Source organism: Canis aureus, chromosome 13 (genome assembly GCF_053574225.1).
Source record: "Canis aureus isolate CA01 chromosome 13, VMU_Caureus_v.1.0, whole genome shotgun sequence".
Classification (NCBI taxonomy): Eukaryota; Metazoa; Chordata; class Mammalia; order Carnivora; family Canidae; genus Canis; species Canis aureus.
Window position 1 is genome coordinate 13,722,752 of NC_135623.1, and position 15,300 is coordinate 13,738,051.

At 48.4% G+C, this 15,300-nt stretch overlaps 1 protein-coding gene across 2 annotated transcripts in view; it reads left to right on the plus strand.

The window, feature by feature from the left end:
* The window catches only part of DLGAP3 (DLG associated protein 3), a 62,126-nt gene that overhangs the window by 32,374 nt on the left and 14,452 nt on the right, over positions 1-15,300 (plus strand). For both annotated transcript variants that reach the window (XM_077844829.1, XM_077844828.1), the window contains exons 6-8: positions 8,844-9,057; positions 9,978-10,291; positions 10,605-10,690. In XM_077844829.1, the coding sequence (XP_077700955.1) occupies positions 8,844-9,057; positions 9,978-10,291; positions 10,605-10,690 (614 nt within the window). The remainder of the gene's footprint in view (positions 1-8,843; positions 9,058-9,977; positions 10,292-10,604; positions 10,691-15,300) is intronic.

Consider the following 15,300-nt stretch of genomic DNA (forward strand, 5'->3'; position numbering starts at 1 on the left):
ACAATTTCTGCCTTTCGAATGAGGCTTTCTCATTCATTCATGGTTAATGTGATTATTGATATGGTTGGATTGTATCGTGTCATTGTCGTTCCTCTGTTCTTTCTTTACTGTCTTCTTTTGTATCAGAAATGTTTTGGTGTAAAATATCGTGCCTTTTAAAGAAGTTGAGAGAAAAAAATCAGGCAACTGTATCTATAGAGTCTTTTATATTTGTCGTTTCTGCTCCCTTTCCTCTCTTCTGGTGGATTTGAGTTACTGTTAAGTGTCACTTCCCTTTAGCCTGAAGAACTACCATTAACGTTTCTTGGGTCTGCAACAAATTCTTCAGTTTATATGTATTTGGAAACATCATTAGTTTTACTTCATTTTTGAAGAATAGTTTTGCTGAATGTGGAATTCCTGGTTGACAGTTTTTTCTTTCAGCATTTCAAATCTATCATTCCCATGCTTATTGCTGTGATGAAAAGCCAGTTGTTAATCATATTGTTGTTTTCTTTTGTGTCGTGAATTGTTTTCCCCTTGCTGCTATTAAGATTTTCTCTTTGTCGAAATGGCTTCCAACATTTTGGCCCTAACATATCTGGCTATGGATCTCTTTGTATTTAACCTGCTTTGCATTTATTGAGTTTCTTTAATCTGTAGATTAATGTTTCATCACATTTGGAAAGTTTTGAACTGTTATTTTTTCAAGTATCTTTTTCTTTCCCTTTCTCTCTTCTTTTGGGATTCCCATTACATGTATACTGCTTTGCTTATTATTGTCCCATAGGTCAGAGACCTATGGGACAATAATGGGTTTCTGTTTATTTTTATTCTTTTTTTAAATCTCTATTCTTCAGATTGCATAATTTATACTGATCTAGTTTACTGATCATTTCTAATGCTGAGCCCTTCTAGTGAATTTTTCACTTCCGTTACTGTATTTTTCAGCTCCAGAATTTCCTTTTGGCTCTTAAAAAAATTCTTTATTTTAATTCATGAAAGTCATTGCTATGTTTTCTTTTCAGTCTTTAAACATGATTTACTTTAGATATTTTAACATATTTGTAATAGCTGCTTTGCCGCTTTTGTCTGATAAATGAAACATTTGGGGACATTCACATTTTCTTGTTTATTTGCATGTCTCATTTTTTTTTTCTTGTATACTGAACATTTTAAGAAATATATTGTAGCAACTCTGGATTCTTACTTGACCTTTAAAATTTTTTAAAAATTTACATTCTAGTTAGTTAACATACAGTGCAATATTGGTTTCAGGAGTAGAATTCAGCAATTCATCGCTTATATACAACACCTAGTGCTCATCACAAGAGCCCTCCTTAATACCCATCTAGCCCATCTGCCACCCATGTCCTTCCATCAATCCTGTTTGTTCTCTATCGTTAAGAGTCTCTAATTTTTTTCCTTCTCTCTCTCTCTTTTTTTCCCTTTCCCCCCTTTCCCATATGTTCACTTGTTTTGTTTCTTAAATTCCACATATGAGTGAAATCATATGGTATTTGTCTTTCTCTGACTGAATTATTTCACTTAGCATAATGCACTCTAGCTCCATCCTCATTGTTGCAAATCGCAAGATTTCATTCTTTTTGATGGCTGAGTAATATTCCATTATATATATATATATATATCACCTTCTTTATCCATTTTCATCAGTCATTGGACATTTGGGATCTCTCCATAGTCTGGCTATTGCTGAGAATGCTGTTATAAACATCAGGGTGCATGTACCCCTTCAAATCTGTATTTTTTAATCATTTGAGTAAATCCCTAGTAATGCAATTGTTGGATTATACAGTAGCTCTATTTTTAACTTTTTGAGGAACCTCCATACTGTTCTTCAGAATGGCTGCACCAGTTTGCATTCCCACCAGCAGTGTAAGAGGGGCTCCCCTTTCTCTGCATCCTTGCCAACACTTAATGTTTCTTGTGTCATTAATTTTAGCCATTCTCACAGGTGTCAGGTGGTGTTTCATCATAGTTTTGATGTGCATTTCCCTGATGATGAGTGATGTTGAGCATCTTTTCATGTGTCTATTAGCCATCTGGATGTCTTGTTTGGAAAAATATCAATTCATGTCTTCTGCCCATTTCTTAACTGGATTGTTTGATTTTTGAGTGTTGAGTTTGATAAGTTCTTTATAGATTTTGGATTTTAACCCTTTATCAGATATGTCATTTGCAAATATCTTTTCCCATTCTGTACACTGCCTTTCAGTTTTGTTGATTGTTTCCTTTGCTGTGCAGAAGCTTTTTATCTTGATGAAGTCCCAATAGTTCATTTTTGGTTTTGTTTCCCTTGCCTCCAGTGACGTGACTGGTAAGAAGTTGCTATGGCCAATGTCAAAGAGGTTGCTGTCTGTGTTCTCCTCTAGGATTTTGATGGTTTCCTGTCTCACATTTAGGTTTTTCATCCATTTTGAATTTATTTTTGTGCATGGTGTAAGAAAGTGGTTCAGTTTCATTCTTCTGCATGTGGCTGTCCAGTTTTCCCAACACCATTTGTTGAAGAGACTGTCTTTTTTCCATTGGATATTCTTTCCTGCTCTATTGAAGATTAGTTAACCATATAGTTGTGGGTTCTTACTTTACCTCTTGAAGATTGTTATTGCTTTGTTTATGTGTTTGTGGATCCCTGGATTAAATCTGTGAAACCTGTCTTCCCTGCTAAATATGGTCTCTGATGTAGTCACTATTTTTTTCCTTGTTTTTATTTTTAAGCCTGGTTTCCTAGGGGTTGTCCTTGCATCTGCATAGCTTAGTGTTCAGCCAGAGATTGGTCAGAGATTGTGCCCAAGAACCTTGAGCCAGAAAGGCTTTTCTTGGCTTATGGTGCTATGTGTGGACTAGGGACTGCAGGCTGTTTTTTTTTTTTTTTTTTAATTGGAGTTCAATTTGCCAACATATAGCATAACACCCAGTGCTCATCCCATCAAGTGCCCCCCTCAGTGCCCATCACCCAGTCACCCCCACCCCCCGCCCACCTCCCCTTCTACCACCCCTTGTTTGTTTACCAGAGTTAGGTGTCTCTCGTGTTCTGTCTCCCTCTCCAATATTTCCCACTCATTTTCTCTCCTTTCCCCTTTATTCCCTTTCACTATTTTTTTATATTCCCCAAACGAATGAGACCATATAATGTTTGTCCTCTGATTGACTTATTTCACTCAGCATAATACCCTCCAGTTCCATCCACGTCGAAGCAAATGGTGGGTATTTGTTGTTTCTTTTCTTTTTTTTTTTTTTTTAAGTATTTGTTGTTTCTAATGGCTGAGGAATATTCCATCGTATACAGAGACCACATCTTCTTTATCCATCATCTGTTGATAGACACTGAGGCTCCTTCCACAGTGTGGCTATTGTGGACATTGCTGCTGTGAACATTGGGGTGCAGGTGCTGCAGGCTGTTTTTAAGCCTACCTTGGATTTTACTTTTTGCCAGCCTCTCTTATGTTACCATTACAGGTGTGCTCCATTGGCCAGAGAGGTGTGGGTGGCTCGAGGCCTCTCTGGTCGCTGTTGTGCATGCACTCCCCTCTAGTTAACCCAGGATATGTGGAGAGCTCATCAGACCTTCTCTGGCTATCTCATCCCCTGGAACTCCTCTGTTAAATCCTTGCCTAGTGTGCCAGTCCATTGCATGCTTCCAAAAGTGCTGAAATCTCAGCTCAGCAGTACTGCTGGTTATCCTTGTTCCCCCCCCTCCCCACCCCAGCTCTCCCCCCAGCCCCATTCTTGATATTATAGGACAATGTTCCAAATTCAGTGAGCCCCTTTTGGCAGTGGCAGTGAAGCAGCTGGTTTTCACAGCCTGCCTCACCCTGGTTGAACTATTGCAACTGATAGAGCCGGGAACTTGAGTAACAGGAGCAGCCCCAGGCAAGGACACCACAGACTCACGCTGTTCAGTAATTTTCACATATATGTTTCTTTGTTGTATACCTTTGATTGATTTTCAGAGTGATGAAGTGGTTGTTTTCGACAGTTTTGTCTAGCTTTATAGCTGTCTTGCCTGTCACCCTGTCATAAAGCCAGAAGTCTGTAAAAATCTCCATCAGTCTAATTAACTCTTCAAATATTGCTGCTTCTACATTTTATTTAGTATGTCACCTGGAGCTCCTATTAGTGGTCTGTGGGACCTTCTTATTCTTCTCTCTGTGCATCTTGACCTCTTGTTCATATTTTCCATCTCTTCCTCTCTATGCTGTCTTCTGGGTGAATTCCTCAGATCTCTCTTCTGATTCACTAACTTTCTCTGCAGGCGTGTCCATCTACTATTGGATTCATTAATCGTGTTATTAAATTGACTTTTTTCTTTCAGTTCTGGAAACCAGGTTTGGTTCCTTTTAAATCTTTCTCGTCTTTTATTTGAAGCTTATGTCTCCTATGTCTTCAGTTTTTTCTTATAAGGTTTATAAGTTTGAAACATAGTTTAAAAGCTAATCTGAAAAAAAAAGCTAATCTGTTTTAGGTAAGGTAACACCAGCCGCTGTGACAGATCAAGCTTGCCTTCTCAATGGCTTAACTTAACAAAAGCTTAGGTTTTGTCTATATCACAGTTTGCATTATTATTATCTATTGCTGCGTAACCTATTACCCTCAAACACAGTGTCTTAAAACAACAAGTACTTATTATCTCACCATCTCTGTGGGTCTGGAATCTGAGTGCAGCGTAGGTGCTCTCTGGATCAGGTGACTCATGTGGCTTCAGTTAAGGTGTTGGCCGGGGCTGTAGTCATCTCAAGGCTTGATTGGAGCAATATCTGCTTCCTCACTCACTCACGTGGCTCTTGGCAGGCCTCAGATCCTCACTGGCTATCGGCCAGAGTCATCAGTTTTTTGACATGTGGGACTCACCACAGGGCTACTCCTAACATAATAGCTTGCTTCTCCCAGAACAAAGATCTGAGAGAAAGAGAGTGTCCAAGATGGAAGCCTAGTCTTTTTGCAATCTAATCTCAGAAGTGCCATCCCGTTGTATCTACCGTGTTCTGTTCATTACGATAAGTCCAGTCCACACTCGAGAGGAGGGGACTGCACAGGGCATTAATGCCAGCAGGTACAGATCATCAGGGCCTGTGTCCGAGGTAGGGCACCACATGGTCTGGTGCGACCTCATATTCAGTGGGGCTTTATCTGTGAGGATCCTGAACAGCCTGGGTTAGGAGCGGGTCCCTCAGAAAATATTTTGCAGTTGCTTCTGTTAGACTGTTCTTGGCTTGTGATCATTTTATGTCAACTTTTAATTTTCAGGGAGGTGTCTGGGCCACACAGGCCCACAGGCCCACAGAACCCAGTGTCTGTATGAGGACCAGCTTGTGGGTACAAAAATTTTATGAGATTAGCCCACTTTTCCCTCTCTTCAGTGCCTAGACTACAGACAAGGTCCCTGTCATCAGCCTGTGCTGATAATTGATTTCTTTTTTCTTTTTTTTTTTAGTTTACCTTTCATGACAGGTATTTTCCACTTTCCTACCTTTATGGAGGTTCTCATTTCTGATGCTGTGTTTCATGTGGACCCAACGCCTTACTCCTGCGTCCAAGTGGGTGTTGATACCTAAGCCCTTTGGTTCTTCAGGCCAGCAGCCCATGCCCCCACCTCCCACCACCACTGGGCTGTTTGCAGCCCTGACTCACACAGTTAATATTCTGATTTCCCCATCTCTTCTCTGCTTTTGTCCCCTGGGGATATATCTTGCTTTCTTGTGAGCTCAGCTATGCATATAAAACATTTCTTATATTTTATCCAATGTTTTAGAGTGTTTTGAAATGGGAGCATTTTCCAAGGTTAGCTAAACTAAATGACACAGGTAAAGGATACAGGATGTTGCCCAGCCCCCAGATGAACCCAGTGACTCTAGCGCAGACAATTTGCAATTAGACCCAAGCAAAGTATGTTCTTCGAAACATCCCACACCCTTGGAGATGTTTACTGATCCTGAGCCTGGTGTGGACAGAGGCTAACGTTCCATTTTCTTTTTTTGTTTTTAAGGTTATTTATTTAATTATTCATGATAGTCACAGAGAGAGGAGAGAGAGGCAGAGACACAGGCAGAGGGAGAAGCAGGCTCTATGCCGGGAGCCCGACGCAGGACTCGATCCCGGGATCCCGGGATGGCGCCCTGGGCCAAAGGCAGGCGCCAAACTGCTGAGCCACCCAGGGATCCCCAGGTTCCCATTTTCTAAGAGGATTCTTTGACTTTGACTCTACAGAAAGCGGGTGTGGGGGCAGCAGGCTGGAAGGCAGTTCAGCACAGCACGATGTTACAGTTTTATAATCACGATACAGTAAAGATCAGCACAGGTGCAAAATTCCTTTGGGAGTCTCTACAAGTCTGTATTTCCCTTGGGACCTGGTACCCTGTGGGAACTTCCGAAGCTCCTCTTGGCCAGTAGAGACGGAAGGCGTGTGGCCCCAGGGAGTTTCTCACCTTCCCTCTGTCTGCCTTGGGTGGAGTTGGGCACAGGAATTGCATATGGTTGGGACTTCAAGAGCTTCAGAGACCCTGGGAAGGAGCGGCCCCTGAAAGGTATCGTCGCTGTGATTTATGAATCTCTTACTACTAAGAGTAGTCTACTATGTCTACTGGGCACCCGCTATGTGCCAGATATTATGGATAATACTTTACACACAGAAGAGGCTTGGAGATACTGAGATAGCCGCAGAATGAGATTCCTTCCATCTGTGGTATCCAAAGTTGAGACCAGAATGCTCTCTACTGGGGTTAGATCAACTGTCCTGTGCCCCAGGAGGGATCCTCTGAGATGGATTGGTTCTACTTGGGGACTGTCTTGAGCCTGGCCTAGAAATAGCAGGAGTTCGATCAACTTCGGAGCGGTGGGAAATACTCTGGCACTGCTGGTCCTTTGTACCCCAGACGTCCCGAGATAGGAAACCGGAAGGTGGGCTTGCAGAGGGTCGTGACGAAAGCCACAGCTGCCACAGGAGTATGGCTTGTGCCAAACATGACACAATTTAACTTCTACAGGATCTCAAATTGATTTTTCCGTGACCTATGATTTCCGTACACTTGTAATGAAGTTCCCATAGTACAAGCTGCAGAAAGAAGTCCAGACACTCCTTTTTGATTTCCTGGGCCCACACTCAAACCACAGAATCTGAGTTTCCAGCCAATTTTGTCCCTGAGCTTCAAAGCAGCCAAAGCAAAGAGAAACATATAATTAGAGAGCCCTGGGTTCAGAGCCTGGGGGTGGAGCTTGAGTTAATGTAGTTTTAAAAGGTCCCCAGGAGAGTCTGATCGAGCCTGGCAAAAGAGCCAGGACACCTGGTAGTTAACTTTGGTAAGTCGCTCACAGGCTGGGCGTTGCTGGTCAAGTCATCTGCTCTCTCTGAGCCTTAGTTTGCCCATCAGTAGAACGGGATGGAAACTTCTGCTCAATTTGAGGTAGAATTTAGTGATACCATGTTATGCTTTGGAGGCGGGGTTATGGAAACATTGAGCTGCATGTTACACACGTGGTCAAGCCACCTCTTTATCTGTTGATTGCACATCAATATGATGCTGTGAATCTTCCCTGGGAGGTGTCATAAGATGCGGCCAGGGGACATTTGCTATGACATTTATCCATGATCCGTGACATCCTCCAATGGCCTCTCCATAATCATTCATGGGGGGATTTCTCTTAGGATCAGTAACAGGAATAGCTGTGGTTCTTTTGAGTGGTGGCCTATTTCCAGGTAGGTCCTGAGACCTTCACCTGCCACACTGACCGAGGGCTTGGTATGTACCAGTACCTGCATCAAGTGCCTCCCATGTTTTCCTTTGAGTCCCCTAAATAGCCCCATGAAGATGGTACCCTTATCATTCCCATTGGGCAGGTGATTCAACTGAGGCCCCAAAGTTTTAAGTAGCTTCCCCAGGCCACACTACTAGGAGGTGGCAGGGCCAGCTCTTGAGTCTAAGTGGGTCTCCCCCTGCTAGCCTGTGCAGGCAACCTGCAGGCTGTACTCCTATGATGCTTTGGCTGCTCGGAAGCTCGGGGTCAAATGTGCACCTATCCTGTGCTCTGGGTGAAGAGCTTATCCCTGGGACCACCCACCTTTTTTTTTTCCTTCGTGCAAATTTGCTCAGATAATATGAATAGAAGCTCAATCTCTGTAGTATATTTAGTCTCAGTGCAGTGCAATGGGACACGGTTCCATGAACAGAATTTTTGTTTTGCATTTTTCTTAGTTGCTTTGATTTTTTTTTTTTAAACACCATGGGTTCTGTACCGCAAAATATAGGAACAAAAACAAAAACCTCCGTCAGCAATGGCTGAACTTGCCTTAGAGGATGAAGGCAGGGGAAGCAGCAGGCCAAATCAGAACCCGAGGGAGTGGGCAGAAGGTGGGAGAAGGTTTACAACACTCGAAGGTTAATAATTTTTCCTTGATCACTTACCCATTGATTTCTTCCCAGCCTCACGGTATGGATCTCTATAGGTTGCTGTCAATCCATTTTGTGATGTGATGGGTCATACATAATAAAATGAGAGGTGGCCTTCCCTGCAGTTCCCCACGTCCATGCTGGGCTGGAGGGTGGGTGTCCCTGACACCTTCAGGGGGAGGTGAAAGAAATGGGAGGGGTTGGGGCTTGGTGCAGAGGGAGATAGGGTGGTCCTGGAAGCCTGGGAAGGCAGACACGGGGGGGGGGGGTAACACTAGACCCCGAGGCAGGCCTTGGGGAGCAGCACAGGGCAGAGGCGCCTCCACCTTCCTGCGCCCCGACGGAGGGTCTCTTCCACCGAAAGCAGGCGGCACACAGCCCGCGCACATCTGGGATGTCGGAGGCACCGCTTTCCTCCCAGAGCCCCAGTAACAACCCCCCCCCCCCGTCCCCCCGCAGCTCAGTGAGGAGCTGAACCAGCAGCTGGAGGCCGTGTGCGGGTCCGTGTTTGGGGAGCTGGAGTCGCAGGCGGTGGACGCCCTGGACCTGCCCGGCTGTTTCCGTATGCGGAGCCACAGCTACCTCCGGGCCATCCAGGCCGGCTGCTCTCAAGACGACGACTGCCTGCCCCTCCTCGCCGCCCCCGCCTCTGTCTCAGGGAGGCCCGGCTCCTGTGAGTGCGCCCTCCTGGGGCCCGGCCCGGCGGGGCTGCGTGACCTGGGCGGCCGCTCGCCTCTCTGGGCCGGATGAGGCGGAGCTCGAGCCTTGGCACGGGGTGCGCGGGCGGCCTGGGTCCTCTGGCGCCCCAAGGGTGTGGGTGGGGGCGGCCGACGCCCGCTGGGACACCCCCGGACACCTGCTGGGACACCCACTGGGATGCCCCCCGGGACAACCCCAGACACCCCCTGGGACACCTGCTGGGACACCCCTCCAGACACCCGCTGGGACGTCCCTGGGAAACCCCCGGGACACCTGCTGGGACACCCACTGGGCCACCTCCTGAGACACTCACTGGGCCACCCCCTGAGACACCCCCCGGGACACCCACTGGGACACCCCTTGAGACACCCCAGGGACACCCACTGGGACACCCCCTGGGCCACCCCCCGGGCCACCCACTGGGACATCTGCTGGGCCACCCCCTGGGCCACCCTCTGGGCCACCTGCTGGGCCACCTCCTGAGACACCCCCCGGGACACCCACTGGGACACCCCTTGAGACACCCCTAGGGACATTCCCCGGGCCACCCACTGGGACACCCACTGGGCCACCCCCGGGACACCCTCTGGGTCACCCCCTGGGCCACCCACTGGGCCACCCCCTGAGACACCCACTGGGATGCCCCTTGAGACACCCCTAGGGCCACCCCCCGGGCCACCCCTCTGGGCCACCTGCTGGGCCACCCCCTGGGACACCCTCTGGGCCACCCACTGGGCCACCCCCTGAGACACCCCCCAGGACACCCACTGGGACACCCCCTGGACACCCCCCAGGCCACCCCTGGGACACCCCCTGAGCCATCCCCTGGGACACCCCCCGGACACCCCCGGGACACCCGGGACACCCGGCTCACCCGCCGCCTTCCCGCCGCAGCCTTCAACTTCCGGAAGGCCCCGTCCCCCATCCCGCCGGGCAGCCAGGCCCCGCCGCGCATCTCCATCACCGCCCAGAGCAGCACCGACTCTGCCCACGAGAGCTTCTCGGCCGCCGAGGGCCCTGCGCGGCGCTGCAGCTCTGCCGACGGGCTGGATGGGCCCGCCCTGGGCGCGCGCACCCTGGACCTGGCGCCCGTGCCCCCCCGGGCCGGGCCCAAGCCCCCCACACTCATCATCAAGACCATCCCGGGCAGGGAGGAGCTGCGGAGCCTGGCGCGCCAGCGCAAGTGGCGGCCGTCCATAGGGGTGCAGGTAGGGGAGGGGGGCTGAGAGGGTGGGGGCGGCCTCCCCGGTGCTCAGGGCTTTCCTCCTGCTTCCCGAGCTGCTGAGGGGGTGGGGGCAGGACCGCCAACCCCAGGGCCAGCCCGTGCCCTCGGCACCCTTCCTTTCCGTGAACACCACCTCACCGGGGGTGTGGAGTGGGGGGGCCCTCTTGACCTCCTGGGTCCCTGTACTTGCTTGGGCCCCCTGGCTGGGGGCCTGGCCTCCACTCACACTGCCCCCCCCCCCGGGTGCCTGCGTCCCTGGTCTAGCCCTGGCCCTGACTCCCCTGATCCTGCCCCAGGTGGAGACTATCTCAGACTCGGACACTGAGAACCGGAGTCGAAGAGAGTTCCACTCCATCGGTGTCCAGGTGGAGGATGACAAGAGGTAGGTCTGGGTGCGGCCTTCTCAGGTTTGGGGCGGGAGAAGCGGCTGCCCAGCCCTCCCCGCTCGCTCGGCCTGCTCCCCCTCCTTCGGGTCGCCAGGGCGGTCATCAGACCTAAAGGGAGTTCTCTTCCCACCCCTGCCTGCCTCGGGCTCCAGAGGGATGGGAGTGTTGGGGGAAGGGGACGCTGGGGAGAGGTGACTGCTAGGTGCCGAGCAGGGCCTCCTACAATTGTCCTTCCGGGGGATAGCAGCATTTTTCCCGTCCCCTGTTGCTCCCTGTGGTGTCCGAGTATGTGGACTGAGAAATGCGTCAGCCTGAACGCTGCCTCCCGGGGTCCCTGGGCCAATGTAATGCTGCTCACCCAGCGTGCAACCCGTCAGGGCCCCTGTTACATGCGCGAGTCTGTGACATACCGAGATGGTCAGATTACAGCAGCCACGGGTGTGGCCTTCGGTGGCCCCAGAAACCCGGTTTCCTTAATTTCCAGCTGCAGACTCAGCACGTGGGGTGCTGGGAGGAGTCCCCCAGTCTTTGGCTTCCTGTGCGAAGACGCTTTCTTTAGCGACCAGGTGGCAGTGCCGCAGTGGCCCGTCTGCCCCCTGGGCTGCAGGGCCCCCAGGCCAGCGGCCTTGAGTGGGGCGGCCATCAGAGTTTCATGTAATCCGTGTTGCCCGGGAGGGATACGACCAGGGTCCTAGTAGCAGCCCCTCATAGCTCTGTTCCCAGTTGCCATCACTGGGCCCTTCCCCTAAGTCCCCCCTGTGTGCGTGTGTGTGCACGGTCACATGTGCATGGTCACGTCTCCTTGGGGTTCCTGTGGGCTCCAGCTGTGTTCTCCGTGCATCCTCCAGCCCCCCGCAGGCCCTTATGCTCTTCAGGCTGTAAATGCCTCCATCAAGGGTGACAGCTGTCTTATTGCCCCCATCATTCCTGAAAGCTACTGTCCTACAAACTCTTTTTTTTTTTTTTTAAGATTTATGTATTAGGGTGCCTTGGTGGTTTCGTCGGTTAAGTGTCCAACTCTTGGTTTTGGCTCAGGTCGTGATCTCAGGGTCATGAGATTGCACCCTGCGTGAGGCTCTGTGCTCAGTGGGGAGTTGTCTGTGTGGCACTCCCTCTCTGCTCTTAGGCCCGTCCCCCCTCAAATAAATAAATAAATAAATGAAGATTTTATTTATTTATTTGAGAGACAGAGGAGAGAGCATGTGAGTGAGCAGAGGGGGGCAGAGGGTGAGAGAATTCTTAGCCAGGAGCCTTATGTGGGGCTCCATCCTCTGACCCCTTAGATCACAACCTGAGCCGAAACCACGAGAGCTCAGCCGACTGGGCCACCCAGGCGTCCCTCCTTCCAACTCTTAATATTCCCCAAAGATCCCAGAGAACCAGAACTTTATGGCCAGCCCAGTTTGCAGGTCGATGGCCTGAGTTCTTGAGGGGTGGGTGGCAGATGTGGAGGGATGCAGCTGTGCGTGGAGCACACTTCCCCCAACTCTATTGCTGCCCCCGGCGCCCGAAACCAAGCCCGTTACCCCCACTCACACGCTACGGGATAGTCTGTAATGGGATATTGTCATATATTATGGGGAGGATATGAAAGAAGAAAGCTAAGAGAGAAGGGATCCCGTGTGGGGTGAGCAGATGACATTTAAGCTGGGACTCGAGGATTGAGTAGGACGCTCAGCTGATGACTGGGGGTGGAAGCGTCGCAGGAGGAGGGAGCAGCACACGACAAGGCGCTGGGGCAGGGCAGCGTTTACACACAGCAAGAACCGAAAGAAGGTTCCGGGGCTGGCGTGGGGTGGGACGGGGCAGTGGTGAGGGAGTGGATCGGAGAAGAGGCGGGCGCCGGGTCACGCAGAGCATGGGCGTGATAAGGAACTGGAATTTAATTATAACTGATGAGTAGCCATTAAAGGGTGAAAGGAGCATGACAGGGTCTAATTTATGTTTACAGAAGATCACTAGCTGCTAAGTGGAGAATGAATTCGAGGGAAATAATAGCGAGGACTTGGAGGCGAGTAAGCAGGAGTGTGTCCTGATGCGCAAGAAAGGGGACAGGCTTTTGCCTTGTGGAGGATCTAGGATCTTTTCTCCTATTGTCGTTGGTGACCGGGCACCACCCGCATGGGGAGGATGCAAAGCTTTATACGCTGATCTCTGTGTTTTGCTTCTGTGTCTTACGGGGACGCATAATCTATCTGAAAATCATGATGGGTTTTAGTCAGGCATGTTTTTTGTAAATGAGGATTTTTCTTTCTTCTTTTGAGAGAGAGAGTGAGACAGAGCATGTGTGCAAGTGAGGGGGAGAGAGAATCTTAAGGGGGGCCCCGAGCTGGGCGTGACACGAGGCTCGATCTCGCCACCCTGAGATCACGACCTGAGCCAAATCACGAGTTAGATGCTCCACTGCCTAGCCGTACAGGTGCCCCGTAGGTTTTACTTCTCTTTCTTTTTCAACAGAAAATGAGACCGGAATTTTATCGGATGCTCTTTCAGAATCTACTTAGATGACCATAGATTTTCTCCATTCGTCTATAATGTGATTTATGTTAATAGATTTTCCATGTTGGTCCATTATTTCATTCCTGGGATGAACCCTGCTTGATGCTATTATCAGTTTGGATTAAGTTTGGCTGTAACAGGACCTCAGTAGCATCTTAAGTGCGTGTGTCTCTCTCACTTAGAAAAAGAAGCAGCAGGGCTCCTGGGGCGCTAGGTGGAGCGTCTGCCTTCGGCTCAGGTTGTCATCCTGGGGTCCCGGGATCGAGTCCTGCATCGAGCTCCCTGCATGGAGCCTGCTTCTCCCTTTGCCTCTCTCTCTTTCTCTCTCTCTGGGTCTCTCGTGAATAAACAAATAACATCTTTATTTTTTTTTAAAGGTTAAGTTGTAAGTTTTTTTAAGATTTATTTATTTATTTGTTCATGATAGACATAGAGAGAGAGAGGCAGAGACACAGGAGGGAGGAGCAGGCTCCATGCAGGGAGCCTGACGTGGGACTCGATCCCGGGTCTCCGGGGTCACGCCCTGGGCCGAAGGCAGGGGCTAAACTGCTGAGCCACCTGGGCTGCCCTGATGAGACATTTTTAATACAACTCTCTCAGAACTGGCAAATCAACCATTTGAGATATATAATGTAGAAGTCCGATCATCTATGTAAGAATTGCATATATATGACTGAGGAAGCCTCAACAAATTCTAAGGAATAAAAACATCGTACAGAATGCATAGTGTTACCACATGCAGCAAATTTAGAAATCGGTAGTGCAAAAGGTACCTCCCCAACCCTTCCCCCTGCCAAAATTTGGAAACTAAAAAAAAAAAAAAAAAAAAAAAATCTTCAAAATAATTCATCAATGAGAAAGGAAATTGTGTTAATGGCTACAAGCTATTCAAAACGGAACATTGGAAATACTGCACCTCAAAACTTATGAGGTGCAGCCCTAGTAGGATAGTTAAAGGGAAATTTATAGCCTTAAAAACACATGTTAAAAAATGAGTTTTCTCATTTTCTCATTTTCATTTTCAGAGGCTGTAAAAAAGACAAAGATGGTAGGAGGGAGAAAATAAAGATAAAAGACAAAGAAACAATAGAGATGCTAACTGATGCCAAAAGCTAGTTTTTTTAAAGACTGATAAAATACAACTTTAAAAATATATTAAGAGGTGACTGGGTGGCTCAGTTGGTTCAGTACGTGACTCTTGATTTCGGCTCAGGTCATGATCTCAAGGTCATGAGATCGAGCCCCATGACGGCTCTGTGCCAGGTAAGGAGCATGCTTAAAATTCTCTCTCTCCGTCTCCCTCTGCCCTGCCCTGCCCACTTGTGCACACACTCTCTCCCTATCTCTCTCTAAAAAAAAAAAATAAAATGAAACGAAGTCATTTTTCATTAATTAAAAAATAGGAATATGTTAAAATGAGAAGATATACAAACCCCGGACAACACTGATCGAGAAATAGAGGTAAAACATACATATATGGAATTTAGGAATGAAAAGAGGGGACATAAGCCATAGATACAATAAAAACTTATAAAATCATAACACTAAAAAAAAAAACCATAACACTATGACAAAGAATATCTGTGCCAAAAATGTTTGAAAACTGTCAAATTTTGTAAAATGGCCCATTTTCCTGAAAAATATAAAAGACCAAAATTGACTCAAGAAGAAAAAGAAAATCAGATAGGGGGCAGCCTGGGTGGCTCAGCGGTTTAGCGCCTGCCTTCGGCCCAGGGCGTGATCCTGAAGACCCAGGATCGAGTCCCGCGTCCGGCTCCCTGCATGGAGCCTGGTTCTCCCTCTGCCTGCGTCTCTGCCTCTCTCTCTCTCTCTGTCTCTCACGAGTAAATAAATAAAATATTTTTTTAAAAAAGAAAATAGGATAAGTCAATAGCCACAAAAGAAACTAAAGCTGTGATTCCCCGTGTTTCTCCTATTCCCAAAAGGCATCGGGCCTAGACAGTTTTATGGGCAACCTCTACCAAACCTTTAAGGAATAGATCATTCTTACCTGACACAAATTGTTCCAAAGAACAGAAACGCAGAGCATGCTACCAAACTCATTTTAGGAGTCCAGCCTAACCTAAATACCCGAACTGAATAACTG